This window comes from Schistocerca americana, chromosome 2 (assembly GCF_021461395.2).
Source record: "Schistocerca americana isolate TAMUIC-IGC-003095 chromosome 2, iqSchAmer2.1, whole genome shotgun sequence".
Classification (NCBI taxonomy): domain Eukaryota; kingdom Metazoa; phylum Arthropoda; class Insecta; order Orthoptera; family Acrididae; genus Schistocerca; species Schistocerca americana.
In genome coordinates this window covers 789,404,588-789,418,773 of record NC_060120.1, presented here as the reverse complement: position 1 = coordinate 789,418,773, position 14,186 = coordinate 789,404,588, and the positions used below count along the sequence as shown (strand labels likewise).

Here is a 14,186-nt window from a genome sequence, read left to right as displayed (position 1 = left end):
TTCGCAATTCACCAAAAGTTAACGTGTTTTGTGCAATCTCACGGTTTAAAGTTTACGGCCCCTTTTTCTTCTGCGAAAAAAAACGTTACAGGACACGTGTATCTGGACATGCTGGAAAATTGGCTCATGCCACAACTGGAGACCGACAGCGCCGACTTCATCTTTCAACAGGATGGTGCTCCACCGCACTTCCATCATGATGTTCGGCATTTCTTAAACAGGAGATTGGAAAACCGATGGATCGGTCGTGGTGGAGATCGTGATCAGCAATTCATGTCATGGCCTCCACGCTCTCCCGACTTAACCCCATGCGATTTCTTTCTGTGGGGTTATGTGAAAGATTCAGTGTTTAAACCTCCTCTACCAAGAAACGTGCCAGAACTGCGAGCTCGCATCAACAATGCTTTCGAACTCATTGATGGGGACATGCTGTGCCGAGTGTGGGAGGAACTTGATTATCGGCTTGATGTCTGCCGAATCACTAAAGGGGCACATATCGAACATTTGTGAATGTCTAAAAAAACTTTTTGAGTTTTTGTATGTGTGTGCAAAGCATTGTGAAAATCTCTCAAATAATAAAGTTATTGTAGAGCCGTGAAATTGCTTCAATCATTTGTAATGACCCTGTACATTGCGTGTAAGGACCACGACGACGAGGTACGAGAAATTAGGGCTCATACTGACGAATATCGTCAGTCGTTTTTCCCTCGCTCTATTTACGAGTGGAATAGGAAAGGAAATGACTAGTAGTGGTACAGGGTACCCTCCGCCACGCACCGTACGGTGGCTTGCGAAGGATCTACATAGATGTAGTATGCAGTTTTGCGCTGTCGTACGGTAAGATTGCTCTCTCCACTGTCAGCGTCTCCCCCATCGGTGGCAGCGTGTGATGAGCATTACAGGGGACTACATCGAGGGCCTTTAGACCCAATTTTGCCTTGTCAGATGTATGTGTGCTGTGCTGTAATCATTTTGCTCCATGAAACCAGTGTTGTCCTGTACGCTACCATAATAAATATGTGAGGCGCAACGTTCGCGTGTTATTGAACGCCCGTACATGTAGTCCCCAACTCGTTCTTTCATTTGTACATGTCGCATGTTGCAACCGGGCTGAAAAAAAAATAGTTTCAATGATTTCAGCCCCAATTCTCGTAATAATAATAATAATCGTAAAACAAATGAAATGTTTTAATATAATAATAATTTGTTTACATCAGCGCTTAGTACATCGCTTTAACAAATGGCTCTGAGCACTATGGGACTTAACATATGAGGTCATCAGTCCCCTAGAACTTACAACTACTTAAACCTAACTAACCTAAGGACATCACACACATCCATGCCCGAGGCAGGACTCGAACCTGCGACCGTAGCGGTCGCGCGGTTCCAGACTGAAGCGCCTATAACCGCTCGGGCACAGCGGCCGGCAACGCTTTAACGCAACTTCCAAGAAACTTCAGTTCTGATAATATAGCATTTGAAAGCAGACTTGCCGTCGGCAGCAGGTCCGGTGGCCTGTAGACGGTCTCCTTTACTTGGCTGCAAAGCTCTACGAAGGCGGTCGGGGTGCAAATTCATACACGTGACCAAGAAACTGGAAAGCATCTAGTGTAAAAAATTTCTTTCCATTTTCGAAACTCATAGTTTTCATGCTGCTTTTATGAGATGTTTGGAAATTGACATGTGACCTACACGAAATTGATGATTTTCAAATGAGTAGTAATATTAGTTCACATCTTCTAATTGGGAAACATGGTCCCATCTCTGTCAGGCATTTAATTGTCAACTGCAAACTAATCGCGTATATGGCGGCCATTTCTGCAATACAATTCTCAACTCTCTACCAGAAGTTAATCATCACTTGGGCTTGGACAATCAGACCCACGACTTCAGTGACAGCTCTCAGTTCCATTAAACTTGGACGTTTGTTAACATGTATATCATCTTTCATATACCTGCGCGGACTACCAAAATAATATTTTTCTAAAGGAATTTATGCACTTTGTAAGCGCTGGTGGACTTGCATTGAGCGTGAGGGAGATCATGTTGAAAAGTAATACAGCTTTGTACCACTTCTGCACAATAAATAATAATTTTAAAAAAATTAAGGTTTTCATTTGACTCATCCTCGTACTTCATGAGCTACGCAAGATCGATCAGGAGCCCAAAAAATATAATTCCGTTAAACTGATCCATTTAAATGAAAATACACATCATTGCTTGTAAGCACTATTACATTTGTGTCATCTTTAAAGATCACATGCATATGTACAGGGAGGTCTTCTCATTGTTGTAAATCGCTATCTTTCATCTGCTGCCGGTCGGAGTGGCCGAACGGTTCTAGTCGCTACAGTCTGGAACCGCGTGACCGCTACGGTCGCAGGTTCGAATCCTGCCTCGGGCATGGATGTGTGTGATGTCCTTAGGTTAGTTAGGTTTAAGTAGTTCTAGGAGACTGATGACCTCAGCAGTTAAGTCCCATAGTGCTCAGAGCCATTTGAACCATTTTGATCTGCTGAACCGTTACCATTGTATCTTGTATTCAAATGGAATTCTAAATCCAGACTTTTTCTCTGGCGCCTTCTACTTAAAAATATTTCCTGTTGCCTTGAAAGCTGTAATCTACCGCAGTAACGTACTGCGACTTGGAGCTGCGCCATTAAAATAGCTATGAAATATCAGCCGTGTTGTAATGACAGACACAGCATTTAGGACAAAGGTATTGTACACCAACGTGAGATGATCTATCGTCCACTGTTCCATTGGTATTGATATGGAGGACAGCCCCGAAGTGATGCGCTGTCTCCCTCCCGTCACTGACATAGCAGTCCGTTTTGATTAGTAGTATGGAGTTTGGATTCTTTTAGAGCGACACCAGTGTGATACGGAGAATTTTATTGAATGTAGCCTAATGTGTAATACATTTAGGTTAATGCACCTAAAAAAATTAACATTTCAATATTTAGCAGACTTCCCACAGGTTTCCTTCAGAGAATGGATTCTTGTCGACAATTAGTGAACGAGACGTTCAAACAACGCAGGTTCGATTTAATGGTACCAGACACGCTCTATCTTCCCCTCTCAGCTGAATTTTCGATGGAAAGCAATATTAGTGGAACTTTTTTTGAATTAGTGACCAGATTTACCAACAGAACTCAAGTCAGAAGAGTTTGCTAGCCACCACAGTCTCTGGAAATCCACATCATTCAGTCATTGCTGTGCAACGCTTGATCGGTGGCAACTGAGACTGTCATCTTGAAAAATAAATTGCCCAAGGTTTTCACCACTGAAATGGTCGCTAACTTTGTTCATTACTTCCTTTTCAACGATTTTACATTATTCCATACGACTGACTTCATCTCTACATATTTTTACCCTTCCTTTGGAACAGAAGACACCCGTACCACACCCCTTTACTAAACTTTTCGATTTGAATAACACACTCTTTGTTCAGTTCCTCTCCAGTTTCAATTGAGTGTTTCAAGCCATCATCGCTTCCACACACACACACACACACACACACACACACACACACACACCAAACTTCTTTTCGACATAGAAAATTAATCTGTCTCCGTCTCGTACGATCCAGTCTTCATACATGTTGCAAACTGAATCATAGCTGCAATGTTTTTCATTGTCAGCGTAGGTTTCTTCTTGATAGTCTTCTTCCTGACCTGGCATTCATCTTTGAAAGTCGTCTAAACATTGTACTATGTGAAATACACTTCTGAAAATCTCATTGTTTTGAAAGCAATATCACTTGAACTCATTCTCCTTTCCGCTTGGTGTCGTTAGCTTGACATTTTGGTACCTCTCTGCTTTTATAAAGATATACCCAGTTTCGTAGTCAATGAACAATTTCCTTGCAATTTCCCTGTTCGAATATCCTGTATTTTTTTAGCGCTACCACCATTCCTTGCTTCCTCGATGAAATATCATTCTATCTTACCATAACCTAAAGCGAGAATTGTAGGTTACATATTCTGCAGGTACCTTTTACAAATACTTAAAACCATAGCAATATTACAACAATGCTGTGCACCTCACAAACCATAGCATCCTACAACTAAAATATTAACGAGTCACAGCTGGAACACAGTCAACTCATAGAAATAGCCGGTTGTAACACTTAGTAGAAAGATTAAATAGAATGATCGTATAGGTTCAGTCGTAGGTATAGCAAACAGCAGACTTCGCTTTATTGGTAGAGTTCTAGGGAAATACAGTCAGTCTACAAAGGAGGTTACTTACAAATCGCTCGCGTTTCCCATCCTGAAATATTGGTCAAGTTTATGGAACCCGTACCAGATAGGACCAACAGGGGATATTGAACGTGTACAGAGAAGGGCAGCACAGATGGTTACAGTTTTATGCGACCGTTGGGAGAGTGTCACAGAAATTCATAAGAAACTGAACTGGTAGACTCTTTAAGATAGACGTAAACTGTTCCGAGAAAGGCTACTTACATTGTTACCAGAACCACCTTTCAGTGATAACTCTGGGAATATACGACAACCTCCTACGTATCGCACCAGTAGAAATCGTGGGAACCAAATTAATTACAGGATGCACTTTTTTTCTTTATTGTTATTTCATGCCTCTGCCCCACACTGGCAGGGTAGGGCTGACAACGGCACAACCAGTCGCTCTTCAGCCCAGTGGCATACAAACAATAAAAGAGCAAACTCATACATAAAAAATGGAGGAAAAAGGGGGATATAAAAATACATTAAATGGAGATAATGGAAGTTAAAATATACACTAACACGGGGACAGTTAAAGTCGACATACATTTAAAATAACACAGTTGGCGATTAGTGGGGCACTTAAAATATACCGAAGTCACACAAACAAGTTAAAAGTCAAGATGCACAGAGGCATTTGAACTGTTGTTTTCCCCGCGCTCCTTACGTGAAAGAGTCGTAAAATCCGATACATGAACTTCACAGTGGCTGGCAGAGTACGGGTGTAGATGCACATGTGTTTAACAAGAAGTAACACACAAAATATTAAGCTGAAACTTATTGTGACTTATTTTCTCTCCGGATCGAAGGAAAACGAGTTTTTCACGCTTCAGCAGCTATTAGTAGGCACAAAGTTTCACAAGGGACTACTACTATGCCATCTAGTGGCATAATGATAAATTATTGGCACTTGTCAACAAGATTTTTCAATCGTGTTGAGTTCGTAGTATTTTTTTTTTTTTTTTTAAACCCGGAAAATAAAATTCTCTTCATAAAATGTTATTTTACATATTTCAATGAATGTTTCAGACTGAAGTAGGGTTCTACAAATATCAACATCCAAGCACAACATTGAGTGAAATGAAAAACAAGAAAATATTGCAGTTCAACTAGCGAGGAAACATCACCCACTCGACTTCACATTTTAAGAAGAAGAAGCCTACTTGCAATCAATTAAGCACGAAAGTCTGGACCATAATTTTGATAATATGCAGTAATGACTTTCTAAATGTACAGCATTTAAACTTACGCGGTTCCCTTCGTTTGTTAATGCAGCAGCCTGAAAGTACTATACAGCATAATGAATAAGTGGATTGTGAAACGCTGTTTCGACGCTGATAACATGCTTTGTTCATTGTGTCTAAGTGCGCTGTTTCTAACCTGTTACTTTGAACATTTTTATGTTGCGATTCACAAATGCAGTGTAAATGAATGAAATGATGTTTCAAAAAAATGATTCAAATGGCTCTGAGCAAGCACTATGGGACTTAACATTTGAGGTCATTAGTCCCCTAGAACTTAGAATTACTTAAACCTAACTAACCTAAGGACATCACACACATCCATGCCCGAGGCAGGATTCGAACCTGCGACCGGAGCGGTCGCGCTGTCCCAGACTGAAGCGCCTAGAACCGCTTTTTTTTTTTTAATCTCATTTTGTTCGCTTTCGTTCGTTGTATCTGCTCGGGGCGGACGTCGTAAGACATCCGTTTAAGTTCGTTGTTGATCGATTAACTCAGTTTTTTTTATAACAGAGGGCTGCTAACCCTCTGACCGAACACGCTGAGCTACCGTGCTGGCTTTCGGCCACAGCGGCCGACAAATATTGTTTCATCAAAGAAGTAACTTAGCGCTATTGAATTATTTACATGGTTGTTGTTTGCTATTTTCTTTCGATTTTAAAGCTGGCACTGTTAAAGTGAAGTTCATTCGCAGGAAGTGCGCTATTTTTCAGTACGATTGGAATGATTAAATCATAAATACAAATAATTAGCTTCATTTCATAGTTATTCTTCAGTTACTTAGGTTTATTAATTTTGATTTTAGAGCGTATGTAGAGCTGCAGAATATAAATACGAGAATATCGTTAAAATAATATTGAACGTATATATGCGTAAGGTTGACAATTTAAGTAATCGCTATTTCTGATGTAGAATAACATGTTTTCGAAAGATTTCAAAGCTCGTTGGGCAGATATATCCACCTTCCACCTCCTGCCTTTCCACATCCCCAAAGAGGTCCCTGGTTGTCAAATGGTTCAAATGGCTCTGAGTACTATGGGACTTAACATCCGAGGTCATCAGTCCCCTAGAACTTAGAACTACTTAAACCTGACTAACCGAATAACATCACACACATCCATGCCCGAGGCAGGATTCGAACCTGCGACGCAGCAGTTGCGCGGTTACGGACTGAAGCGCCTAGAACCGCTCGGCCATCCCTGGTTGTCACTCCGCTGTACAGTACTTCAGGCTCGGGCATTAAGTGACAAACAACCAGTTCCCGCGAGGATGGCTGTAACTGCATAATATCAGAGTTATTGTGGTGTCATAGATAGGTACCACTCCAACCTGTGTCTCACAGTTCGCAATAGAAATGCACAATTCTGAGAGGCACCGATAGTGGTCGCCCGGGGATCTGGCGGATCCAGTGCTGCGCAGCCACTGCGCCACACCTTCTGCAGCTTCGACTACAAGTGCCCTCTGTCGCCGTGATATAGGATGTGGAGCTACACACCAGTCTCAGTCGCAGTCTTCGATAGCCTTCAGTCTTAGTCAGTCTTCGACAATTAGTAGCTCGAATAGTTCAGAAGGTAGTTCAAACCAGTCACGAGCAGCTGAGGCCTGGTGCCATGACGCCTTGTCATCCGCAAAAGTTCCATCGTTGTTTGGGAAAATGAAGTCCATGAATGGCTGTAAATAGTCTCCAAGTAGCCGAACGTAAACTTTTCCAGTCAACGATCGGACTAATTGAACCAGAGGACCCAGTCCAATCCACATAAACACAGGCCACACCATTATGGAGCCAAACCAGCTTGCACAGTGCCTTGTTGACAACTTGGATCCACGGCTTCGTGGGATCTGGGCCACACTCGAACCCTACCATCAGCTCTTACCAACTGAAATCCGGACTCATCTGACGAGGCCACGGTTTTCCAGTCGTGTAGGGTCCAACCAATTTGGTCGAGGGGCCCAGGAGAGGTGCTCCAAGCGATGTCGTGCTGTTAGCAAAGGCATTCCCGGTGTTCAACTGCAAAAAATGGTTCAAATGGCTCTGAGCATTATGGGACATAACGTCTAATGTCATTAGTCCCCTAGAACTTAGAACTACTTAAACCTAACTAACCTAATAACATCACACACAGCCATCCCCGAGGCAGGATTCGAACCTGCGACCGTAGCAGTCGCGCGGTTCCAGACTGTAGCGCCTAGAACCGCTCTGCCACACCGGCCGGCTGTTCAACTGCTGCCACAGCCTATTAACACCAAATTTCGCCGCATTGTCCTAACCCATATATTCGTCGTACGTTCGACTTCTGCGATTATTTCACGCTGTGTTTCTTAGCACTGACAACTCTACGCTCATACCACTGCACTTGCTCTGTAAGTGAAGGCATTCAACCACTGCATTGTTCATGATAAAATGTAATTCCTGAAATCTGGTATTCCCGGCACACTCTTTATGTGGTGTCACCGCCAGACACCACACTTGCTAGGTGGTAGCCTTTAAATCGGCCGCGGTCCGTTAGTATACGTCGGACCCGCGTGTCGCCACTGTCAGTGATTGCAGACCGAGCGCCACCACACGGCAGGTCTAGAGAGACGTCCTAGCACTCGCCCCAGTTGTACAGCCGACGTTAATAGCAATGGTTCACTGACAAAAACGCTCTCATTTGCCGAGACGATAGTTAGCTTAGCCTTCAGCTACGTCATCTGCTACGATCTAGCAAGGCGCCATTACCAGTTAATATTGAAATTATAAAACATGTATCAACAAGAGCGATGTACACCACTTATGGATTAAAGTTAAGTATTACATCAACTACGTACTTTATTTGCTACTATTAATTCCCTTAACTGTTCCAGACCTCGCGCCAGCCTGCGTGAGCTTAAGCGCGTGCCTTTCGGCTTCCTCTATAGTGGCTTGGCTGTCTTGCCAAGTCACAACACTTTACACTGTAGATCTCGAGATACTGAATCCCCTAACGATTTCCGAAATGGGATGTCTAGCTCCAACTACCATTCCGCGTCTAAAGTCTGCTACTTCCCGTCGTGAGGCCTTAGTCATGTCGGAAAACTTTTTGTAAGAATCACCTGAGTAAAAATGACAGCTCCGCCATCGCACTGCCCTCTTGTACCTTGTGCACGCGATACTACTGCCGGCTGTACACGTGCACGTCGCTATCCCCCGTCTTTTTGTCACCCGAGTGTATACTTCAAACACGAGTGAAGCACCCAGAAGACATTGTCGGATGGCAATGTAACTTCGTGTACGTGCACACTACCAGCAGGTATGTAAAAGATTAAGCTGGCCGGTGTGGCCGAGCGGTTCTAGGCGCTTCAGTCTGGAACCGCGCTGCCACTACGGTCGCAGGTTCGAATCCTGCCTCGGGCATGGATGTGTTTGCTGTCCTTAGGTTAGTTACGTTTAAGTAGTTCTAAGTTCTAGGGGACTGATGACCTCAGATGTTAAGTCCCATAGTGCTCAGAGCCATTTGAACCATTTGTAAATGATTAGACTTACAATTTTCTGTGACAGCTACAACGGTCTCCTAGGTGCATTAGCGTAGTTCGTGTTTAATATTGTTCCCAGGGATGGTGTGGCATACAAGGGGCGTGAAGAGCGTCAGACTTTCAATGATCACTGAGAAGTACACGGAGATGCTGCGTACACATGTGAGATAGCGTTATCAGGACCTTCCAGAGTTTTAGAGGTCCCTCGATGTGGGTGTCCATTTGGCCGCCTGGTCGAATGGTGCACTGTCTGGCCCGATGTTAGCAGAGGGAGCCTCAAACTGCACTACGCTCTTTAGATTGTTTTTTGTAATAACTGGACCTTATTGCTTTCCATTCTATTGTAAAGTGACTTCGCAACGCTTGGAGAAAACCATAAGTTAAATAAAACTCCCGATTACTTTATTTTCGTGTTTGCAGCACCCTGTAGTGCACCTCTCCTTACCGTTGTGTACGAAGTGATAAACAAAAGTTATGGCCCAAATTATCGCCTGAAATCGGTTGTTGTGGCTAATTTCTAGCAAGAGTTCTTTTTTTGCTTTTTTTATTTCAGTCTCTGATCACAATATGAATTCTTTAGACGATGACCGGTTTCAGTCATCCTCAGATCTTTTTTACACCATGTCCTAAAGTGATACGGCCATAAAGGCATCGTTAAAACATATAAATATAATCAGCATGGCATCGTCACATCGATTATGTCGCAGTTGGTGAGTTCTTCTTTTACTTGGAGGTCGAGTTGGTCATGATTCCTTGTAAGTAGGATATTTCTGTGGACTGTACGTTACTAGCCAGTCCAAAAACGTGCATTTCCAGTAGGTCACTATGCACGTAAATATATAAACGCTCTTACAGAACTGTATTTTGAGGACAATCATGACCCCAAGGCCCCCTCCCACCCTTCCCTCCCTCCGAATTGTACCCTCACATGTAACGAGTGCAGCGTTGCTTTTTAGCCGTAGTCACTTACCTGGATTCTCCTGCAGCGTGAGAACGCTTCCCTCTTGCTGTAGCGTAGCAACTAACCTCTGAGGCAGGTACGCAGGTCCGCAGCTGTGCAGAGAAGGCGGTGCCAGGCGGGCAGCGTAGCAGCCGACCTGCAGTCGCATTGGAGGGCGCAGCGTCGGCCACGCAGAGGACGAAGCCTCTGCAGTCCGCGGGCACCGGCCACAGCCCGGGGCCGCCGGAGCACAGGTCCCCACTGCGGAAACAGAGCAGCGTCGTCTACTTGGCGTCGCCTCGCGACTGGGGAAGGCGTGCGGCATTTGGACAGGAAAGCTGTGGACGTAGGAGTCCACTGGGAGGGAGAGGAGAGGAGGCATTTACCCCCTTCTGGTATGTGGAGGATGTAGTGTTTCAACGTCTGGAGCTGCACCACTACAGGTCTTGCTGCCATCACGATGTATGATAAAGTACATTTGTTTCGTGTTCAGCGCGGAGCCTTGGCATCAGCGAATGAATCTTCCGGAGCGATTTGAGGTGCTGCAACAAGCTACCGTCGACGAGTGTAAACATGCCGCTCATGCAACGATGTATCAGTTCGCTTTCAGTCACGTTTACTTGTACACCTTTGTTAAATAACGTAACACGTTTGTAAGCGGCAGTAGACTGTATACAGGGTGGTCCATTGATCGTGACCGGGCCAAATATCTCACGAAATAAGCGTCAAACGAAAAAATTAAAAAGAACGAAACTTGTCTAGCTTCAAGGGAGAAACCAGATGGCGCTATGGTTGCCCTGTCAGATGGCGCTGCCATAGGTCAAACGGATATCAACTGCGTTTTTTAAAATAGGAATCCCATTTTTTTATTTCATATACGTGTAGGACGTAAAGAAATATGAATGTTTTAGTTCGACCACTTTTTTTCGCTTTGTGATAGATTGCGCTGTGATAGTCACAAACATATGGATCACAATTTTAGACGAACAGTTGGTAACAGGTAGGTTTTTTAAATTAAAATACAGAACGTAGGTACGTTTGAACATTTTAAATCAGTTGTTCCAGTGTGATACATGTACCTTTGTGGACTTATTTCTGAGAACGCATGCTGTTACAGCGTGATTACCTGTAAATACCACATTAATGCAATAAATGCTCAAAATGATGTCCGTCAACCTCTATGCATTTGGCAATACGTGTAGTGTTTCAACGTCTGGAGCTGCACCACTACAGATCTTGCTGCCATCACGATGTATGATAAAGTAAATTTGTTTCATGTTCAGCGCGGAGCCTTGGCATCATTCCTCTCAACGGCGAGTAGTTCGCCTTCCCTAATGTCCGCACATGCATTGACAATGCGCTGACTCATGTTGTCAGGCGTTGTCGGTGGATCAAGATAGCAAATCTCCTTCAACTTTCCCCACAGAAAAAATCCGAGGACGTCAGATCCGGTGAACGTGCGGGACATGGTACGGTGCGTCGACGACCAATCCACCTGTCATGAAATACGCTATTCAATACCGCTTCAACCGCACGCGAGCTATGTGCCGGACATCCACCAAGTTGGAAGTACACCGCCATTCTGTCATGCAGTGAAACATCTTGTAGTAACATTGGTAGAACATTACGTACGAAATCAGCATACATTGCACCATTTAGATTGCCATTGCTAAAATGGTGGCCAATTATCCTTTCTCCCACAATGCTTCACCATACATTAACCCGCCAAGGTCGCTGATGTTCCACTTGTCGCAGCCATCGTGGATTTTCCGTTGCCCAATAGTGCATATTATGCCGGTTTACGTTACCGCTGTTGGTGAATGACACTTCGTCGCTAAATAGAACGCGTGCAAAAAATCTGTCAACGTCCCGTAATTTCTCTTGTGCCCAGTGACAGAACTGTAAACGACGTTCAAAGTCGTCGCCATGCAATTTCTGGTACATAGAAATGTGGTACGGGTGTAATCGATGTTGATGTAGCATTCTCAACACCGACGTTTTTGAGATTCCGGATTCTCGCGCAATTTGTCTGCTACTGATGTACGGACTAGCCGCGACAGCAGCTAAAAGACCTACTTGGGCATCATCATTTGTTGCCGGTCGTGGTTGACGTTTCACATGTGGCTGAACACTTCCTGTTTCCTAAAATAACGTAACTATCCAGCGAACGTTCCGGACACTTGGATGACGACGTCCAGGATACCGAGCAGCATGCATAGCACCCGCCCGTTGGGCATTTTGGTCACAATAGCCATACAACACGATATCGAGCTTTTCCGCAATTGGTAAACTGTCCATTTTAACACGGGTAATGTATCACGAAGCAAATACCGTCCGCACTGGCGGAATGTTACGTGATACCACGTACTTACACGTTTGTGACTATTACAGGGTCATCTATCACAAAGCGAAAAAGTGATCCAACTAAAACCTTCATATTTCTTTACGTGCTACATGAATACGTATTAAAAATGGGGGTTCCTGTTTAAAAAAAACGCAGTTGATATCTGTTTGATCTATGGCACCGCCATTTAGGGGGCCAACCACAGCGCCATCTGGTTTCCCCCTTCAAGCTAGACGAGTTTCGTTCTTTGTAGATTTTTCGTTTGATGCTTATTTCGTGTGATATTCGGCCCGGCCACTATCAATGGACCACCCTGTGTACACTAAAGAGCCAAAGAAACTGGTACACCTGCCTAATAATTGCGTAGGGTCCCCGGGAGCACGCAAAAGTGAAGCTACACGACGTGGGATTCACTCGACTAATGTCTGAAGTAGTGCTGAATGGAACTGACACCTTGACTCTTGCAGGGCTGATCATAAATCCGTAAGAGTAAGAGGGGGTGAAGAACAGCATATTGCAAGGCATCCCAGATATGCTCAATAATGTTCACGTCTGGGGAGTTTGGTGGCCAGCGTAAGTGTTTAAACTCAGAAGAGTGTTCCTGAAGCCACTCTGTAGCAATTCTGTGCGAGTGGGGTTTCGCATTGTCCTGCTGGAATTGCCCAAGCCCGTCGGAATGCACAATGGACATGAATGGACGCAACTGATCAGACAGGATGCTTACGTACGTGTCACCTGTCAGAGTCGTTTCTAGACGTATCAGAGATCTACTATCACTCCAACTGCACGCGCCCCACACCATTACAGAGCTTCCACCAGCTTGAACAATCCCCTGCTGACATGCGGAGTCCATGGATTCACGAGGTTGTCTCCATACCCGTACACGGCCATCTGCTTGATACAGTTGGAAAAGAGACTCGTCCAACCAGGTAACATGTTTCCAGTCATTAACAGCCCAATGTCGGTGTTGATGGGCCCAGGTGAGGCGTAAAGCTTAGTGTCGTGCAGTCATCAAGGGTACATGAGTGGGCCTTCGGCTCTGAAAGCCGGTATCGATGATGATTCGTTGAATGATTCACACGCTGACGCTTGTTGGTGACCCAGAATTGAAATCAGCAGCAATTTGCGGAAGAGTTGCACTTTTGTCACGTTCAAAGGTTCTCTTCAATCGTTGTTGGTCCCGTTCTTGCAGGATCTTTTTCCGGCCGCACGATGTCGTAGATTTCACGTTTTACCGGATTCCTGATATTCACGGTACCCTCGTGAAATGGTCGTACGGGAAAATCCCCACTTCATCGCTGCTTCGGACATGCTGTGTTTCATCGCTCGTGCGCCGACTATAACACCACATTCAAACGCACTTAAATCTTGATAACCTGCCACTGTAGCAGCAGTAATCGATCTAACAAGTGCGCCAGGCACTTGTTGACTTATACAGGGGTTGCCGACCGCAGCACCGTATTCTGCCTGTTACATGTCTCTGTATTTGAATATGCATGCCTATACCAGTTTCTTTGGCGCTTCAGTGTATCATGATCTGTATCATGTTCAACGCGGAGTCTTGGGATCAGCGAATGGACCTTGTGGAGCGGTTTGCCGGCTTTGAGGTGCTGGCCCAAGCTATTGCCGACACGCAAGGTAACCATACTCGCAAGAAGATGCGTGTCGCTGAGTAAAGATGCGCTCATTGTTATTAAAACTGCAGAAATGAAAGAAACAGATAAGTGGTCATGCAAAGATGTTTCAGATCACTTTTAGCCACATTTACTTGCAACCTTTGTTAAATATCGTGACGCTTTTGTAACTGGCAGTAGACTGTTTATCAAAGTGCAATGAATTCTTGTGATTTGTTGAACGTTACTCCGTGGTCGAGTGATGAATTTTTTACCTGCAATGCTTAACATATGATTACTAGAAGAATA

The 14,186-nt window shown here is 44.3% G+C and overlaps 1 protein-coding gene across 3 annotated transcripts in view; it reads right to left on the bottom strand.

Annotated features, from left to right (window-relative positions):
* The window catches only part of LOC124595237, a 179,759-nt gene that overhangs the window by 109,588 nt on the left and 55,985 nt on the right, over positions 1–14,186 (bottom strand). For all 3 annotated transcript variants that reach the window (XM_047133894.1, XM_047133896.1, XM_047133895.1), the window contains exon 3: positions 10,007–10,181. In XM_047133894.1, the coding sequence (XP_046989850.1) occupies positions 10,007–10,181 (175 nt within the window). The remainder of the gene's footprint in view (positions 1–10,006; positions 10,182–14,186) is intronic.